This window comes from Mobula hypostoma, chromosome 3 (assembly GCF_963921235.1).
Source record: "Mobula hypostoma chromosome 3, sMobHyp1.1, whole genome shotgun sequence".
Lineage (NCBI taxonomy): Eukaryota > Metazoa > Chordata > Chondrichthyes > Myliobatiformes > Myliobatidae > Mobula > Mobula hypostoma.
In genome coordinates, this window is record NC_086099.1 from 176,292,318 (window position 1) to 176,313,085 (window position 20,768).

A 20,768-nucleotide genomic window follows, 5' to 3' on the forward strand; every position below is an offset into this window, starting at 1 on the left:
ACTTCTTATGCAATTTAAATCAGGCTAATTTTCTAACCTCTTAGATTTGTGAAAGGTCATTGATATGTAATGTTAATTTCTTTTTACATTTGCTGTCTGATTTGCCAAATATTTTCAGCAAATATTCAGGATTCAGCAAATCCTGTTTTTATTTCCTTTTTTAAAATCTCTTTTTTTTTCTTATAGCTTTATCAGCATTCAGATGCTGCCAATTGAACTTCTGTGGGAATTGAAATGCAAGAATAAGAATTTTTTTAATAGGAAATTGTGTTTCTGTGAGGGCAACATTTGTTAGGAAGCTCAGATGCACTGGGTGAGTGATATCTGGGTCAGCTTCAAATACAATAGCAGAGCTTTAGAACAGTTGAAGTTTATGAGAAGTCAGAAATGGGAAACTCCTAAATGGATTGTGCTAATAATGGAAGCATGAGGTGAGGGTTTCAGTAGAAGGACACATTTGGAAAAGGTGATACTTTAGGCGAATTTCCATTGCAATTCTAAATACATCAATATCAGAAATGTTTTAATATCAGAATTAATTTCCTTACCAATAAACAGCAATAAATATTAATTAAATTATAAGAATTAAAAATATCTGTGATATCATAGAGAAACTGCAGGTGGCTACTGACATTAAATTTCTACTGGGACTGTTGATGGTCAGAAGTTTATATCGCTGCAAAACAATCTGCTGGAGGAACTCAGCAGGTTGAGCAGCATCTGTGTGTGTGTTTTATTCTGATGCAGAGTGTCTACCTGAAACATCAACAATTAATTTTCCCTGCACAGAGGATGCAGGGAGTTGAGTTGAGTTCATCTGGAAGATTGCTTGTTGCTCTAGATTCCAATATCTGCAGTCTCTACTGTCCCTCAAGATGCAGCCATGATTTACAGTAAAGCCGTTGACTATTCTTTGTGCATCGATGTCAGATGTCCTTGTATTTGTAGAAGATTATAGTCTTCATTACCACCTTTGCAGTATCAAAGCTAGCTCGCTTTTTAAACATTTTTGCTCTCATAGATATTGCAATTGGAATGCCATTTGGAGGTGAGGACAGAAGAGGCAAAGTTCTGATCTACAATGGCCAAAATACTGGGTTAACCTCCAAGCCGTCACAGGTCCTGGAGGGCTTGTGGGCCTCTGAGTCAATGCCATCTGGATTTGGTTTTACTCTACGAGGAGGGTCAGACGTAGATAGAAATGAGTACCCAGGTAAGAATTACCTTAACTTATACTTTAAGTATTAGTAAAATATCACTTGTCAGAGGATAATGTCCCATCAATATGATGAGAGACCAATGAAAATACTGATTTATGTCTGACACATATAAGTTATTAGGAGACACGTTTATTCAGCACAGTTTCATTGCTATGAGGCTTACTCAGCTTTATTTAGACAGCATTCTGCACTTGCCTGTGGTTGTTAACAGTTGGAAGGTCCTGACTATCACAGCATCCCGTTCATTTATTTTTAGAGATTTTACTGGCAGTCAAATCCCTGTATCAGTACCCTGTGTGTACCTGAATTTCTGATATTAGAGACTCTGCCTTCGAGCACTTAGCAACAATACACAAAGGCATTGTAACTGCATTAGACTAACAACATTGCATTTCCAGTAATTTATTTATACAGCAGCGGGCAAAGCAATCTGATAGGCAAATGATTTGGATCTTTTCACTCTCCTTGAAATGGAGCAAATGAACACACTCATTAAATGCCCTCGCCTTACTGTAGTCAAGTTGTGAGTGGTGATACTGCTCATACCAACACTAGTTTAAAATTACTCTAGTTTTCCCATCTGCTGCTTTTCAGAAAGTTTAACCTGCTTCATAGTGCTAGGGATTTTCCAGGTGACTATGAACCGTCAATACTGACCAAATTTTTAGTCTAAAGACATTCAGCTCAGTAAAATCAGTTTCATAAGGTCATGGAGTTGTACAACATAGAAACACTGGGCCCATGCTGACCATCGGATCCATTTATACTAATCCCGCTTGCCTGGGTTAATTCTATATCTCTCTACACCCTCCTCATTCAAGAACCTGTCAAATGCCTCTTAAGCATTTTACTGTTCCTGCGTCTGCCAGCTCTCTTGGTAGATCATTCCAGAAATCACTAACTCCTTCTGTGAAAATCTTCAGTTTCTCCTCTTACTTTAACCCTCTGCTTTCTAGCTTTGGACACCTCTACCATTGGAAACAGTCGCTATTCTTCTGAAAAAGGGACTTGGCCTGAAACATCGCGATCTGTTCGTTTCCATAGGTGCTGCCTGACCTGCTGAGTTCCTCCAGCATTCTGTGTGTGTTGCTTTAGATTTCCAGCATCTGCCAGATTTTATTGTGTTTATGAGCCTATTTGTGTCCCTTATAAATTTATGTGTTTCAGTTGCATCACCTCTCAACCTCTCTTGTGCAGTGAAGTCAGAAATAAACTGTCCAATTTCTCCTGGTGACTCAAGCCCCCCAATCCCGTTAACACCCATGTACAGCCTCACTGGCTTAAGCACACCATAGTGTGGTGACCAATAGTGTGCACAAAGGGCGGTATTGTAGCATAGCAGTATTACAGCGCTTGCAATCCCGGTTTGATTCTGGCGCTAACTATTGGCGTTCTCCCCATGCCTGCATGGATTTCCTACGGGAGCTGCAGTTCCCTATCACGCTCCACAGACGTGTGGATTAGTAGCTAATTGGTCACAAGTGTTCAAATGGGTGGCATGGGCTGGCTGGCCGGAGTGGCCTGTTACTGCACTGCATCTGTAGAGAAATAAATACTGTGCCTTAACCCAGTGGTTAAGACCTTCTCAGCTCAGACATTGTTTTACAATAGTTATTACAGAATTCTGTGATGCCTTAAAGCCTGAGGTATTTTTAAATTTCAATGTATTAGTATTCATCATCACTTATCACCTGTTATTTAATTTCCTTTGTAAACAGCTGAAATTATATGATTATAACCTGTCAAGGAGTATCTGTCAATGGGCACCGTGGTTGGTGTGACACTATTGCAGTTTGGGGCGTCAGAGTTCAGAGTTCAATTCTGACCATCTGCGAGAACTCTGGACGACCTCCCTGTGGAATGCATGGGTTTTCTCCAGTTGTCCCATTTTCCTCCCACAGTCCAAAGACCTGTAGGTCGGTAGGTTAATTGTTTGTTGTAAATGGTCCTGTGATTGGGCTGGGATTTGCTGTGCAGTGCAGCTTGACGGGCCTGTTCCTCACTGTATCTCAATAAATAAATGAATGAATGCGTAAAATGTGATTATTATAGTTAACACAGAATTGAAAGCTGAATGAAAAGTCGGGTGCATGCTTTAAGTTACAGCTTTCTTCCTTTAACAAGCTTAATTAAGGTTGATTTTATTTCCTATTGGATTATTGTTGAAACTTGATTTTGTTCAGGAGCAGAAATGGTTAAAGATTCGTAGCCACTTCTCTTTCTGCAGTAGTTACGAAAATATATCATGTAGAAAAGGCTAAGAAAGAAAGGATTTCTTGGTCAATGGCACCTCAAGTGTTTTGCATTTACTGTGAAAGTATAAAGCTGACAATATTCTGAGAGAAACAACGAGTCTTTTGCACACACACAAAATGCTGGAGGAACTCAACAGGCCAGGCAGCATCTATGGAGAAGAGTAAACTGTCGACGACTCAGGATTGAAGAAGAGTTTCGGCCTGCAATGTCAACTGTTTACTCTTTTCCATAGATGATGCTGCTGAGTTCCTCCAGCATTTTATGTTTGTTGCTTTGGATTTCCAGTATCTGCAGATTTTATCATGGTTGTGAATCTGAGTCTATTGCAGTGGGTGAACACTTGATAGAAATTGGGAGGGCATATATCGTTTCCATAATTGACCACACAAAGTATTCCCAATATGCAGAACAGTGCACTTCCTGAACATAACTGGGGCATTGAAATTAAATCACAGAAGAGCTGTACACTTCTGCTTCTAGACCAGCAAACTGATGTACCAGCAGTCATTCAATCCACTGGTAACAGCACTGTCACAATCAAAACTCCATTCACTACTCTGTATCCCAAATGCACGTTCTATACAAAGCTCAAACAATGCCATCATGAAGGAGCCAATCAGCACCCCTGAATCCCTGAAAGTGGCAGCACAATTAGATTGGTGGTAAATAATACATGCTGCATACTTGCCTTTACTTGTTGAGGCATTAAGTGTGAGAAAAATGGTGAAGTCATGTCACAGCTGTATATAACCCAATTAAACCACGTATAGAGTGTGAATGCTGCATACAGGAAGGATGTAGAGATTTTGGAGAAGGTGCATAAGAAATTCACCAGGATGTTGCCTGGATTTGAGAGTAATAGCTAAAAGGAGAGTTTGGGCAAATTTGAATGGTTTTCTCTGGAGCATTGGCAGAAGCAGAGATGGGGTAGGTGGTGTTCTTTATCCTTGTGTATATGATTAAGGTGACTGGGGATCAGCTTAAAGGGAAGTTAGGAAGGAAATGTTTACACGGGGGTGGTAGACGCTGGAACAAGCTGCCAGGGGAGGTAGTGGAAGCAGACACCATAGTGATGTTTAACAGGCATTTTGTCAGACTCATGAACAGACAGGTAGAATTAGTTCATGGTTAGCAGAAGCATTGTGGGCCAAAGGGCCTGTTCCTGTTGTGTACTATGCTATGTCTATGAAGAAAAGGCTTTAAAATTTCTTTTGAGACTTTATGAAATTTTCCGACTTGGTTCCTGGCTGCAATTTTATGAAATTGAGTCCAGCAATAGCTTTCCGTCCAGCTGTGTCAAGGTAGAGTTAGTAATCTGAAAAATACAAAAATATTTTTCACTTTCATCTTTCCATATGTTCACATAAACACATCATGGTTTGCAATTAAATTGGAATAAATGGTTATAACATAATTTTTAGCCCAATACAGGAAATTATTCAAAGTACTCCCCAGAAATAGCAGTAGACTATGAAACCTGCTCTTGTCTAGAAATCTAGTGCGAATCTTAATATTTGATGCCAGTGGTTTTCTTTGATTAGCAAAAGTAACCACTGCTTTTTAATTTATTTTTATTGTCATTCAATCTAGTTTTCTCTATTGGAAAGGTTTGTCTACACTACAAGAGGGACTGTGGTTCAAGTGTTTTTTAATTGACTGCAAAGTGCTGTGGGACATTCTGACGATGTGAGAAGTGTAATAAAAATCTGAAGGTTTAAATCTAAATTTAGTTTCACTTAATTGCATTTTCCTCGGGTTTTTGTCAGACTCTCACTCAGAAACAAACTTGGAGCTTGTTTTAATAGTCTTGAATCCTCATCGTCCATTCATCAACAACGTTATCTGCACGATGCCCATTATCTGTGAAGCTAGATGGGGTTAAATGTCATCAATTTTCATAAATAATGAATAGTGAGGAAGAATTGCACTCGTATATCTTTCAAGATATCGTATATCTTGCACTCGTATATACAGCACTATAGAGTTAGTGAGGAACCTTTGAACTGAAGTCATGGTTGTAATGTTGGAAATCTGGCAGTGAAATCACTTGGACTGAAACATAGAACTTTAAACGCAGTGAATTTCCAGAGCGAGTATATTCCAAGTGTGATCTGATAATCTGCTTGCTAGTGTTGGCTGAGTGATATCTATCAGCACTGGAAAGAACTCCCCTGATGTTCTTTGAAGAACTGCAAGGGGTACTTGCCTCCACCTAGGAGGGAAGGTGAGGTTAACATCTCACCTGAATGACATCACCTCCAACAACGAAGCCTTCACTCGGTTTCATCGGAGAATCCAAGCCTTTGTGAATGATGAGGATGTAGCGGGGACTCAGGGGACTGAGTTAAGGAGAGAGGTTGAACAGGGCAGCACTTTACTAGAACACAGAGCATAGAACATGGAACAAGCCCTTTGATCCACAATGTTGTGCTGAACCAAATAAAATAGTAATCTAATGGCCAATTGAACTAATCTCCTATGCCCTCAGAATGTCCATATCCCTCCTCTTTCCTCACATTCATGTGCCTAACTAAATGTCTCTTAAATGTATCTGCCTCTACCACCATCTCACCCCAGGCAATCCGTTCCAGGCACCCACCACTTTCTGTTTCTAAAAAAAAACTTACCTCTTCAATCTTCTTTAAAACTACTCCCTGTCACCTTAAATGTATGCCCTCTGGTATTAGATATTTCAACCCAGGGAAAAAGATGTCTGTCTACTCTGTCTGTGCCTCCCATAACCTCATAAACCGCTGTCAGATTTCCTCTCAGCCTGCAATGCTTCAGAGAAGGTGACCCAAGTTTATCTAGCCTCTAATGATAGCACATGCTCTCTAAATCAGGCAGCATCCTGGTAAACCTCTTCTGCACACTCTCCAAAGCCTTGACGTCCCCTAGGTGACCACAGCTGTATGTATTACTGCAGATATGGCTCAACCAGAGTTTAATAAAGTCGCAACATAACTTCTTGATTTTTTGAACTCAATCCCTCATGTAATAAAGGCAAGTATGCCATATACCTTTTTAACCACTCTATCAACCTTCGTAGTCACTTTCTGGGAGCTATGAACTTAAGAGTTTTGCCCTTAACAGTGTACTGTCTCTTTACATTTGACCTTTTGTTTCACAAAATCTTGGTTAATCCCTTCCGTTCTGGATGCAGTGATTCAGATTGATGGGTTCACAATACACCGCAAAGACAGGCCTGCCGAATCTTTCAAAGGCGGGGAGAAGGATTTTGCTTCATGATCAATTCCTCTTGGTGTACAAACATGGTGGTTCTGTCCCAGTCTTGTTCACCAGACTAGAACAACTTTCAATCAAGTGCCGTTCATTTTACCTGCCTTGGGAGATTTCAGTGATTACTTTGGTAGCAGTGTACATCCCACCACAGGCCAATATCAAGCAGGCTCTAGATGAACTGTGCGATGGGATCAACAGGCATGAAACAGCACATCTGGATGCCTTCCCCATCATTTTGGGGGAATTTATCCAGGCCAGCTTGAAAAAGCCTCTAAATAATTATTAACATCAAATCACTTGTAGTACTAGAGGAACCAACACACTGGACCACTGTTACACTATTATCAAGAGTGCTTACTGTGCTATACCACACCCACACTGTGGAAAATCTGATCCTCTACTCCCTGAGTATTGGCAGAGACTGAAGACCACAGCACCAGTAGTGAGGACCAAGAAGGTATGGACAAGGGAGGCACAGGAGCGCTTACAGGACTGCTTTGAAACGGTGTACTGGACTGTATTCAAGGACTCATCCTTGAGTATGAATGAACACACCACAGCTGTCACCGGCTTCATTAAAACATGTGTGGATGAGTGTGTGCCAATGAGAACTTACTGCACATACCCAAATCAAAAGCTGTGGATAAACCAGGAAGTTCGTTGTCTGCTGAAGGCTAGATCTGTGGCTTTCGAATCTGGCGACCCAGCTCTGTACAAAGAAACCAGGTATGACTTGTAGGGGGCTATTTCAGGATCTAAGGAACAATTCCAAGCGAGGTTGAAAGCGTCGTTGGATGCACATCAGCTCTGGCAGGGTTTGAAGGCCATTACTTCCCACAAAGTGAAATCCAATATCATGAGTGGCAGTGATGCTTCACTCCCAGATGAACTGAACGCCTTTAATGCTTGCTTTGAAAGGGAGAGTGAAACTACAGCTGTGAGGGTCCCTGTCACACCTGGTGACCTGTACTCTCTGGCTCAAATACAGATGTCAGTCTGTCTTTCAGAAGGGTGAACCCTCACAGGGCAGCAAGTCCCGATGGAGTTCCTGGTAAGGCTCTGAAAACCTGTGCCGACCAAATGGCGGGATTGTTCAAAGACATTTTCCATCTCTCATTGCTACAGTCGGAAGATCGCACCTGCTTCAAAAGGACAACAGTTATACCAGTGTCCAAGAAGAGCAGTGTGAGCTGCCTTAACGACTAACATCCAGTAGCACTCACATCTATGATGATGAAGTGCTTTGAGAGGTTGATTATGGCTAGAATGAACTCCTACCTAACCAAGGACCTGGACCCACTGCAATTTGCCTATCACCACAATAAGTCTACAGTGGACGTGATCTCATTTGCCCTCCACACGGTGTTGGGTCACATGAACAATATAAATACCTATGTCAGGATGCTGTATGTTGACTACAGCTCGACGTTTAATACCATGGCCTCTGTACCTCCCTCTGCAACTGGATCCTCGACTTCCTAACCAACAGACTGCAATCAGTGTGGATTGGAAATAACATCTCCACCTCACTGACAATCAGCACTGGCGCACCTCAGGAACGTGTGCTTAGCCCACTGCTCTGCTCTCCCTACACTCATGACTGTGACTAGGCATAGCTCATATGCCATCTATAAATTTGCCGATGATACAATCATTGTTGGAAGAATCTCAGATGGTGACGAGAGGGAGTACAGGATTGTGATTATACCACCTAGTTGAGTGGTATCGCAGCAACAACCTTGCACTCATTGTCAATAAGACCAAAGAGCTGATTGTGGACTTCAGAAAGGGTAAGATGAAGAAACACATACCACTACTCATATTGGAGACAGTAAGCAATTTCAAGTCCCTAGCTGTCAAGATCTCTGAGGGCCTAATCTGGTCCCAACATATCAATGTAGCTATAGAGAAGGCAAGACAGTGGCTATATTTCAATATTTCATTAGGAGTTTGAGGAGATTCGGCATGTCATCTCAACCACTTGCAAATTTCTACACATGTACTGTGGAGAACATTTTAACTGGCTGCGTCACCATCTGGTACGGGGGCGGGTGGCAACTGCACAGGATCAAGGCGAGCTGCAGAGATTTGTAAATTTGGTCAGCTCCATCTTTGGGCACTAGCCTCTGTCATATCCTGCATATCTTCACGGAGCGGTGCCTCAAAAAAGCGACTTCCATCATCGAAGCCACGAACACTACCTCACTACTTTTTCTTTCCTTTGTTTTGCTCTACTTATTTAACAATTTATATATTAGATATATATATTTGTAATTCACAGGTTTTTTTCTATATTCATCATGTATTGTATTGTGTTGCTGCTGCAAAGTTAACAAATTTCACAAAATGTGCTGGTGATACTAAACCTGTTTTGTATTCTGACCATGGTACAACACTTTACATTTGGTCGGGTTAAACTCCATCTGCCATTTCTCCGTCCATATCTGCAACTGATCTATATCCCATTGTATTCTTTGCCAGTTTTGTACGCTATTCACAACACCACCTATCTTAATATCATTTGCAAACTTACTAACCCACCCATCTACATTTTCATCCAGGTCATTTATATACATCACAAACAGCAGAGGTCCCAGTACAGATTCCTGCGGAACTCCATTAATCACAGACCTCCAGCTAGAATAAGTCCTTTCAACTATTACCCTCTGTCTTCGACGGGCAAGCCAGTTCTGAATCCAAATGGCTAATTAACTATTGATAGTGCACAGCTTAATCTTGTGGATGAGCTTCCCATGAGGGAAGCTAAAATCCATATAGACAACATCCACAGCTCTCCTTTCATCAATCACCCTTGTCACCTCATCAAAAAACTTAATCAAGTTAGTAGAACACGACTTGCCCTACACAAAGCCATCGTAGTTCTCCCTACTTAGGTCATGGTTTTCCAAATGTTCATAAATGCTATCCCTAAGAATTCTCTGCAGTATCTTCCCTACCACTGACTTGAGACTTACCAGTCTATAATTTTCAGGATTATCCCTGGTTCCTGGAACAATGGAACAACATTAGCTACTTGCCAGTCCTCTGGGACCTCGCCTGTGGCTGGAGAGGACACAAATATATTGGTCAAGGCCCCAGAAATCTCTTCAGACCCTGTGGACTTATTCTCCTTAATGCTCTTTAAGAGACCCACCACTAACTCCTCCTTTTCTTCAAAATGCCCGAGTACATGAATAGTCTTTGCACTGATCTCCCTGTCCTCCATATCCTTCACCTTGGTTAATACTGGTGTAAAATACTCATTAAGGACCACACTTGTCCTTCACATCCCAGCAAATGTTCCCTGTTTATCTTTGAGCCCAGAAACATCTGCTCCCATTAACGCTCTCTAGATCCTGCGTGATGTTCTCCTAATTTGTCCTGTTCCTATTTCATACTCTCCCACAAGGTCCACTCTTATTCTTATCTATAGCCATCTTAAAACGTAAGGTGCTGTGGTCACTGTCCTCTAACTGTTCACCCACCAAAAGGTTGGTCGCCTGGCCAGGCTCATTATCCAACACCAGGTCCAGTACGGCCCCTGCTTTTGCTTTTTGAAACCCTCCAGGATGCACCTAACAAATTCTGCCTCATTTAAACCTCTTGCATTAAAAAGTTCCTATTGTTTTTACACCTTTCCTTAATCTGCCTACACGTCTGTTCCTTCTATGTCCCAGTGGCTTTTGTGGGGTAGTGCTGGAAGGTCCATAGTACAATCCCATGAGAGGTAGAAGTCCCAAATTTGCTGGTTGAATTTAGATAGTGGTCACTTTACTATGTTCCAATACTGGACTCTTAAATCCTCCATCGGTTGTGTTGGGAAACTTTTGCCAAGTTAGACCTGTGAGAGGAAGGGTTGGTCCTTTATTTCTCTGAAGAGAAGGAAACCGTGTGAAGGATAAGGGCCACTGAAGTATTTTGTGCATTATTTAATAATTGAGATTTTTTGATGTTTTTAATTTCCATGAAAAATGTTGCTCTGATTTTTTTTTAAATTTAGTATGTTTTAATTGTTTGATTTTTAATGGATTTTGATGTTTCTGAATAACATAATCATGGAATATAGATTTGCTGGCTGTCAATATTAAATTCATTCTTTCCATGTGGAGGGCTGCTCCTGACAAACCACCCCCCACCCCCACAAGAACCTTCCACCACCCACCATGTGACCATGAAAGACTCCACCTTTTATAGGATCATCCATTTTGGATTAGGTGGCTTTAAGCATAAAGTCAACATCAGGGAAAATGGGACCAGGAAATTTGTGCAGAAGTCAGCAGTGAGTGCAACAAGCCTGTTGTTGCCAAAAAGTTCTGTTCCTGTGAGATGAATGGTAAATTCATCTATTTTTGCAGGAGAATTGCTGACTAAAATACTAGGAGAGCTGCCAGTACTATTTTGAATAGTGTTCTGAGATCTATAATACTTACCTGAACTACTTGAGCAGGCAGGCTGGAGCTTGGCTTTACCTCTCAACTGAGAAACGATCAGGTTGAGTGTTATTGCAGACCCAACATGATCATCGGATGACTGCTTCACTCCAGCCTGACCTTCGTTGCTTGGAACAAGGCTCTGCCTTTGTATTGTATATACAGAAGTTGTATTTATCATGTGTTTTTTACATTCCTGTTCAGCTATTCAAAAATATTTTTATAGCTAATGTTTATTCATTATGTTGTATGACATGGGCAATCATGGTCTTTCCATGACCATGATAGTTCTTGGCAAATTTTTCTACAGAAGTGGTTTGCCATTGCCTTCTGAGCAGTGTTTGTTTTTACAAGACGGTTGACCCAGCCATTATCAATGCTCTTCAGAGATTGTCTGCCCCGCATCAGTGGTTGCATAACCAGGATGTGATATGCACCAGCTGCTAATGAAAGAATGCTTTTGACATTTATCACTGTTGCAGTGTAAGAGAAAGAGAGGCCAGTTTGCCTGAAGCAAGGCCCAATGAGCACGAGAAGATGAATTAGAAATTTTTGTGTGCAGCACAGTTGATTCTCAGTGATATGTACATTCTGGATTAGAACACCTTGTAACCATTATGCCCTCTAGAAATTCAATCAGGCAGTTCTACTCATCAGTTGCATTTGAGATAATACCTCTATTCTGCCTCTGAGATCCATGTAGCTCTGTATAAAAAGCTTCTTTAGATCATTGTTCTTCTCTGCGTTGGAGTACTCTTAGAGCAGCAATGTCTGATCCTGAAGTAGATTCCAGCATGCTCCCATTCTTATCTCCTCTCTTTTAGTCCTCACACCCCATATCACACTGATTGCCTCGCCAACCGTTTCCTTGAGTACCTCACACTGAGCTCATAGTTGAAGCCCCCATTTCTCCCAAATCACTTTCCATTTCTGGCACCGCCTGGATCATGCATTAGGCTAATCGCGGAGATCCATGCCCCTCTTTGACAGCAAGCGTCATTTTAACTCTTAATGCTGTCTCTCTCGAGACCCTCTGAGCCCAGTCCTAGACTTACCTGAGGCTTTATTTTGAGGGCTACACAATGCATGCATAGCAAAGGAAATTGTTTTCTGTGCATTTTTTAGTAGTCTGTGATACTTTGGCGCGTGGCCAAGTGGGTGTTGGCGCGTCTGTTACTGCCGGTCTTCCCTACAACCTTGCCCAGGCCTGCACCCTGGAAACCTTCCAGGGTGCAAATCCATGGTCTCATGAGACTAACGGATGCCTATATATAAAAGATACTTTGGCCCGCAGCATATCTGAATTTTAAATTTGGAACAGGTGTGTGAAAGGGATGGTTGTTGGTGCACTGTGCAATATATCTTTATTGTTCTTTTCTGACGACAATGAATTTCCAGTTCATTGTTAGTGAAATTGATGGAGGGTCAAGATTGGCCACAGTTCTGGAAATTACTGCCCTGCTTTTCCTCAAAGCAGTACAATGGGACCGTTCACATCAGCCTGAGGGAGTGGACAGAAGCTCAGTGAGCAACCCATCTGAATGAATGCTGCCTCAACATTGCAACCCTCTGTTGGTCCTCCTCAGGAGAATCAGCAAAATCTTTGTACTCAAATGAAAAAAAACACTTGGGCAACAGTGGGCAAATTGACATACTACTCAGTTCAACACACAGAACACTGAGGGAACTCATCCGGTCTTCTTCAGGTCCTGATGAAGGGTCAACTGTTTATTCCCCTCCATTGATGTGACCTGACCTGCTGAGTTCCTCTGTAGTTTTATGTGTTGCTCAAGATTTCCAGCATCTGCAGAATCTCTTGTGCCTCTGATACTTCTGGTTCAAGGTTTCTCCTGTGTCATATAACAGCTTCAGTTGAGTCTATCTGAGAGGCCAATCTTATGATCACTCAGTAACAAGATAAGCAGATGCTAAGTATTGATAAAAAACAAGAAATGTTGGATGTAGTTGGTCATGCAGCAACTGTGGAAAGATAATCAGAATTAACATTTTGGGTTGCAGGTCTTGAGATTTTGCTGCCCTTAATTCTCCACCTGTTTCCTCATGTTGGTGACTCACTTGGACATAGATGAATCTGTCTCAGTGCAGAACAATGCCTTAGGCATAAACAGTCAGCATTATGTGCCTGTTACCCAGAACTGCTATACATTGACAAATCATGTATTCTTCTTCTCTTAAGTCCTGTGATTTGTAACTTGGTAGCCAAGGGGACAGAGGGACTCGCTCACTCTTGGAATTGTGGCAGAAGAAGAGGATTCACAACATTTAATGAGGCAGGGAATGTCTAAAACAGTGTTCAAGGAAGTGACACACATCAAATTCGCTGGTGAACGCAGCAGGCCAGACAGCATCTCTAGGAAGAGGTACAGTCGACGTTTCAGGCCGAAACCCTTCGTCAGGACTAACTGAAAGAAGAGCTGGTAAGAGATTTAAAAGTGGGAGGGGGAGGGGGAGATCCAAAGTGATAGGAGAAGACAGGAGGGGGAGGGATGGAGCTAAGAGCCGGACAGGTGATTGGCAAAAGGGATATGAGAGGATCATGGGACAGGAGGCCCAGGGAGAAAGAAAAGGCGGAGGGGGGGAAAAACCCAGAGGATGGGCAAGGGGTATAGTGAGAGGGACAGAGGGAGAAAAGGGGGGGGGGAGAGAGAAAAAGAATGTGTGTATATAAATAAATACATGAACATTGACTTCTCAAACTTCCGCTAATGCCCCACCTCCCTCTTGTATCCCATCCGTTATTTATATACACACATTCTTCTTTTCTCTCTCCTTTTTCTCCCTCTGTCCCTCTCACTATACCCCTTGCCCCTCCTCTGGGTCCCCCCCCCTTTTCTTTCTCCCTGGACCATGATCCTCTCATATCCCTTTTGCCAATCAGCTGTCCAACTCTTGGCTCCATCCCTCCCCCTCCTGTCTTCTATCATTTTGGATCTCCCCCTCCCCTCCCCCTACCACTTTAAAATCTCTTACTATCTCTTCTTTCAGTTAGTCCTGACGAAGGGTCTCGGCCCGAAACGTCGACTGTACCTCTTCCAAGAGATACTGCCTGGCCTGCTGCGTTCACCAGCAACTTTGATGTGTGTTGCTTGAATTTCCAGCATCTGCAGAATTCCTCGTGTTCAAGGAAGTGGATGGTGTTCTGCATCCAAGACTGGGGTGTTGGCTTTGTAAGACATCTAAGTAAACCAGTGGGCTGGGATGGGAAGGGCATTGTCAGTCTCTAAAATCAGAAGTAGCACCAAAAGCTTGATGCAGACTGCAGGAGAAATTGTATAGCTCTTTATTTTTGCTTTTGTTATTGTACATGCTTAAAGTGATGAGTTGGTACTTTAAATTATAATTGAGTTAATTAAGATATTGGATTTAAAGAATGATGGATTGGTAATGTATTTCCTGTCAGAATAGTTTGTCAATTAGCACTACCCATCCATTTGTTGCCCTTGTCATTCTGTGTAGCAAAGGTTACAGATATGAGTGGTACTGAAAAAGAAGAAACCCATGAGATTCTGCAGATGCTGGAAATGTAGAGCAACACGTACAAAATGCTGACGGAAGTCAGCAAGTCAGGGGAATAATCAGTCGAGGTTCTGGGCTGAGACCCTTCATCAGGACTGGAAAGGAAGGGAGATGAAGCCAGAAATAAGAACAATTCGGGGAAAATATTCTGGATTCTTCCCCCTTCTTTTCCAATTCTGGTGAAATGTCTCTGTCCAAAACATCAACTGTTTATTCTTATCCGTAGATGCTGCCTCTCCTGCAGTTTGTGTGTTGCACTGAGAGAGGAGTCCTGGCAGCTGACCCCCACATACTGTGGCAATGGTACTCACAGCAGCCAGACTTAGTTGGTGGCTGAAGGAGTGAGTGCTTAAGATATCGGAGCTGATGACAGCCAAATGGGCTACTCTGCTCTGGATGGCACTGAGCTACCAGAGTAATGTAGAGTTGTAGACAACCAGACAAATAGGGAGTGTTCTGTCACATTCCTGACTTACCACCTGCAGTTGATGGAAATGCTTTAGGAATACGAAGGAGAGTGTTATAATGTGAAGCAAATCTTTCTTCCTGGTTATTTCTTGGCTAAAACGTTCTCCATTGTCACAATCAACAGAACAATCTGAAATAAAGCTGGCAGATAGTTTCCATTATACCAGAGATCTATAAAAAATAACTCTCCATACACTATCACATTAATAAATGAAATGGCTCAAATGAAAGGAAAAGCAGTAATTTGTCAGTGTAGCTGAGTTCTGGCGAGCAACCCATATAAACACAGCATCCCCCATTCTTCTCTTCTGGCGGGCTGCCTAATATCCTTGCAACAGTGAATTATGAGGACACTGTTGTATGTAAGACCAGGGTGCTCCAGCGGATGTGAGTGACAGCATGCTCAGGAGTCATAGCCCGAGGAATTGCTTCAGGTAACTTTGTTTTTACTATTGGAAGAGATTGGATCACCCTAACACTGTTTGTGAAAGACACATAAAGGGCAAAGCCTTCAGCTGAGAATTTCACAGAATAACAGTACCCATATAATGCAGCACCACTACAGTTTCTATATTGTAGTCCTGCTTGTTGTGTTGCACATTCTTCCCATCTTCACTGTCCAATGCAGTAGGTGTGACCATCAAAGCTGGCTCTTAAAGGAACATAAGAATACTTCCACCCATGGGGGAGTGTTTTTGCAGAATGAATAAATACTGTAGTGATGGGGCTGAGAAGGGTAGGATGGCACAATATCGCAGTGAGTATCCTCCTGGGATGGGGTCAGAGTGAACTGGTGATGAGTGAGCAGTGCCCATTGCTTTCTTCTGTCTTGGGAGACCTGAGATCCTTCAGCCCAGCCAGGGGACTCTGGAAGTTGGCTGCCAGGAAGATCTCTGTAAGGACCTGAGTGCAGTTAACAAAGACCTTCGCTTTGGGAAAGCCTGCAGTCCAGGAAGACCACAGTGCCTGGCCTGTGTGGCCTTGTGGGCCGAAGATAAATAGGCAAAGGCAGGCCTGGCTATATTGTCGGCTTCCCCGAAGTGGAGGTGTTCGCAGGGACCTTCCTGACAAACTCCTCCCAGGCTGTTGTGTTTCGGTGATTTTTTTTCAATGCAGCAGTGAGCAGCGAACTGTGAGACGTGGCATAGATCACTGGCAATGAACTGAATGACCCCGAGGCAAGAAAATAAGAGTGACAGTGATCCAGGACTGCAAAAGTAAAGCAGCCCATGCACACGTGTTAGAGGTCGTAGAAGATCTCAGCTGTCAGTGTGGACAAACAATGTAGTTTGAATGCACAGAGGTCAAAGATGAGATGGACTGGAGGAACAATTTCTTCATGCAGAGTGTGGTGCATGCATGGAATGAGCTGCCAGTGAAAATGGCTGAGGCAGGTACAGTAAGAACATTCAAATGATATTTGTGTAAGTGTCCAGGGGATGTGGACCAAAAGCAAGCAAGTTGGACTAAATTGGTGGGCACTATGATCAGCACAGACAATTTGGGCTGAAGAGCCTGTTTCCATGCCTATTACTTTATCACTCTGAATGTTTGCTTTTGGCATAAATTGTTTTGGGGAGGAAAAGATTCATAGGATCTCACGTTCTGAGTGAGTGAGAACCACTGAGGTTGAAAATGCTGTGTAACAGTTCACATTCCTTGGCGGAGTTTTACAGCTAAAATAATGTTTAGGAGAATCCCACTATAAAATGAAGGCACAGGCTTCCTGTGAGGTATCAAGGCACCCAGTAATGTGTGCAAAATTGTTTGCCTCTGCATTGACACTGTTTACAAAAGCACAGCACCATAATTTAGAATCTGTGAATAACTTTCCAGCCTTTGAGCTTCAAGCTACGTCCACACTAGACCAGATAATTTTGAAAATGCCGGTTTCGAGTATAAACGACAGGCGTCCACACTAAGCGTTTTTCAAAATATCTCCGTTCATATTAGACGGATATTTGGGTGAATCTCCTCCTACTGGGCATGCGCAGGATACACAGAAAACAAGCGAAGAGTAAACAGTATATTTGGTGCGCATTTGTCCAGTTACAGACTAGAAAAACTTTAAAGGAGTTGCTGTTGGCTCTCGCGCAGGAGGACTTAAAACTAAAAAAACAACAAATACTGGAGCGTATGGAGGCAACCGATGGGAGTTTTCGGACAGTATGACCTGGCTGACGATGAACATTGAAAAACTGACTAACTCTGTTGCATTAAAAAAGCACCTTGTTAAATGTATAAAACATGTCTGCATCAGTGTTATCTTGTATTTCCATACAAAGTTACATTAGGCTGTTACACATCTATTGTCAGAGAAGTACTTGCATAAATAGGTAAACCACCTTCATACAAGCAAGGATAGAAAACAGGGCAAAGTGAGTATACTTATTTATTCAGTAAGATATGGGTCTAGGTATTTGGTGAGTACATTTCTAACTCTTCTGGCTTCAGTCTCATTGCCGTCTGTTCTGAAATTGTTAGGTTATGTGGGGGGTTGCGTTCAAGAAAACAACGAAATGCCGCACTGCCGCCATCTGTTCCGGCACGTCATGACAGCGTTTTTAAATAGTCAAAAAAGCTCACTTTACAATTTAACTCTCACACCGCTCACACCGACTGCGTGTTATAACAGCCGTCCGGCAGTGCTTGCGTAGTACCAAGCAGAAGCAGGAAAAACATTGTTGTTGTGGTGTTGTCATGACAGCATTTTAAAATCTCTCCGTTTACCCTGTACACACTACAACACGCAACAATCATTTTCAAATTTATACACTTTGGAGTGTGTTTTAGAAAAGCTCCATTTTCGGGGGATGAAAATGCCGTTTCAATGTGGACGGAGGGTCAAAACGAAGAGAAAAGCTTTGTTTTCAAAATTATCCGGTGTAGTGTGGACGTAGCCTCAGAATTGGACTTCATGACCTTTAAAGCAGCTCACTCTCACCTGTTCACCTCTGATCGTCAATGTGTTAAAATGCAAAGTGCCAAAAGGATTGCCCATTCTGAGGATTCATAGGTGTCTAACCTCCCACCATCAGTTCCCCGACCATAGGCTCTAGTGAAGCCATTGTCCCATTCTCAATCCTCTTGAAGCTCTGTCGATTTACTTATTATATGGAGCCAATGTTAACAGTCCTAACCATAATACATTAAACTATTTCCTCTTATGCCATATCTCCGAAAACAATATCCAGCCATTATTTAATTATTTTGAATCCTCCTGTCCTGCCACCTTAACTCTATTATTTTTCTGTAATGATTCTTAATTATTTCTTTGCACGCTTTATAATATCTCTGAGATATCGAATGCATTTCTTGAACACATTTTATGAAACCTTTATTAATCCATTTAATTTAAGTGTCCAAACTGACTTTAAGACATAGCACTTGTTTTGTAGTGTCCCATGGCTCAATTTCAAGGCTGAAAAGAAAAAAATTATGGAGGGTGGAGGATGATCAGGGCTGGAAGAAGTTTTCCTTGTTTTAATGCCCAATAGAAACACAAAATCTGGAAGTACACAGCACATCATTCAGATACTGACGGGGAAAACAGATGTAAGTGTATGCATTTCTTTAAAAAAAACAGAAAGATAAGCAAATCTTTTTTGCAGAGTGTAAAGGAAGGAAATAGATGTAAATGAACTTATTTTGTAGCTTACAACCCATGAAAGACTTTCTGTTGCAAGAGCGAAACAACAGAGGAAAGAGGAGGAAAATTGATAACAGATATTCCAGTCGCCAAGTTAAATGTTTAATAGAGAAGCAAGAATCTACAAACGTAATTAAAAATATACTTGTCACTGTGGGCTTATCTTTTAAAACAGGTTTTTGCTGTTTTACTGAATATATTGGGCCCTTTTGACCAGTAACCCTTTTGTAATTAGAATATTTTTCTCACTGAAGTCACTTTATAATGAAACAGCATTTAAAAAAATAACAAATTAAAATGCAATAGCTTGGGGATAGCTACAGGAAAACGTGGCAACTATTTGAAATGAAATTAGAAAACCGTAGCTTAATACAGTAGATCCCTGGTTTTGTGAAGAGACAGTAATACAGCCAAATGTTCTGTGTATAGAACTACCTGTCTCTATCACCATCACTTCAGCCTTTATCCCATTCCCGCTGTCACTACCATCTCTAACTAAAGCTACTCACCCTGAAAACTAAGAAATCCCTAAAGATGATACTTCCAGCTTGCTTTCTGGAAGTAAAGTGAAGATTTTTCCTAAAGTGTAAACTTATACTAAGCCAAAGGTCGAACTCGAGGCATTGCAAAGTATGCAGAAGAAACAAAATGAAGCACTGGACCAGAAAAACAGTCTGTTCACCTCACCTTCACCTCCCCTTTAATGTCCAAAGCTATTAGATGCAAATTTCATGTGTGTTTGTAAATGGGTTTACCCAGAGTAAGGTATTTCGAATCATAGAATGCTACAACACAGAAACAGACCCTTCGGCCCATCTAATCAATGCCGATCTACATTGATCTGCACCCAAAATAAAGGAAGGAGGGAAGGAGCACCAGAGGGTGGTGATGGCAGCCAAGGAGATAAGATGAGAGAAGATGACCTTATCTCCTTGCCTGTCCATTGCCTTCCTCTGGTGCTCCTCCCCCCTTTTCTTTCTTACCTGGCCTTCTGTCCTCCTCTATCAGTCTCTCCCTTTGTCAGCCCTGTATCTCTTTCACCAATCAACTTCCCAGCTCTTTACTTCATCCTTCCCCCTCCCGGTTTCACCTTGTGTTTCTTTCTCTCCTCCCCCACCTTTTAAATCTACTCCATCTTTTTTTTCCTCTCCGGTCCTGCCCAAGGATCTTAGCATGAAATGTTGACTGTGCTTTTTTCCGTAGATGCTGCCTGGCCTGCTGAATTCTTCCAGCATTTTGTGTGTGTTGTTCCTATTCTTACCCTCACCCTAGAGGTCCTGCTTTTCAGCTTTCTACCCAGCTCCCAAAAATCTCTCTTCAGGACCTCCTCACCTTTCCTACGTATGAAAACTTACCAGATACTTACTTTGCCAAGCCTGATGAGTCAAAGGAAAAACCTCAGCATTCTAACACTAGCCCACTCACACAAATGGCCATTCCACTTGCCCTGCTTTAATTTTAATTTCTCTTGCTAAAGAATTGGGTGCAGATCAACCTCTGAAAACTGCAGCGATGCGCTGCTTTTCTGAGCTTCAATCACGGACCTGGGTGAAATCACCTCTTCTTCTCGCATCCCCTTTCACTGATTGGGTGCAGTTCAAGCTCTGAAAACTGCCGCAAAGTGCTACTTTGTTAATCTTTAATCTTGGACCTGTGTGAAGTCACCTGTTCTTCTTGCCGTCCCCACTGACCGGGTGCAGTTCAAGCTCTGAGATGGGTAGAAGGAATGTGATGTAAGACAAAAAAGCATATGGAGGTAAGTCTGGAGAGTGCAGATCAGATTATCCATGATTCTATTGAGCAAGTTTAAGGGGCATTCAGCTTCGTACGTGGAGCTTAGAAAAATAGAGGGCTATGAGTAACCATAGATAATTTCTAAAGTAAGTACATGTTCGGCACAGCATTGTGGGCCGAAGGGCCTATATTGTATTGTAGGTTTTCTATATTTCTACGTAGGTTTTATGA

At 42.1% G+C, this 20,768-nt stretch overlaps 1 protein-coding gene across 2 annotated transcripts in view; it reads left to right on the forward strand.

Annotated features, from left to right (window-relative positions):
* The window catches only part of itga8 (integrin, alpha 8), a 277,443-nt gene that overhangs the window by 90,070 nt on the left and 166,605 nt on the right, over positions 1-20,768 (forward strand). The window contains exon 13 of one of the 2 annotated variants that reach the window (XM_063044126.1): positions 1,022-1,213. The exons of the other annotated variant lie outside the window; for it this stretch is intronic. Coding sequence (XP_062900196.1) covers positions 1,022-1,213 — 192 coding nt within the window. The remainder of the gene's footprint in view (positions 1-1,021; positions 1,214-20,768) is intronic. 2 annotated transcript variants of the gene reach the window in all.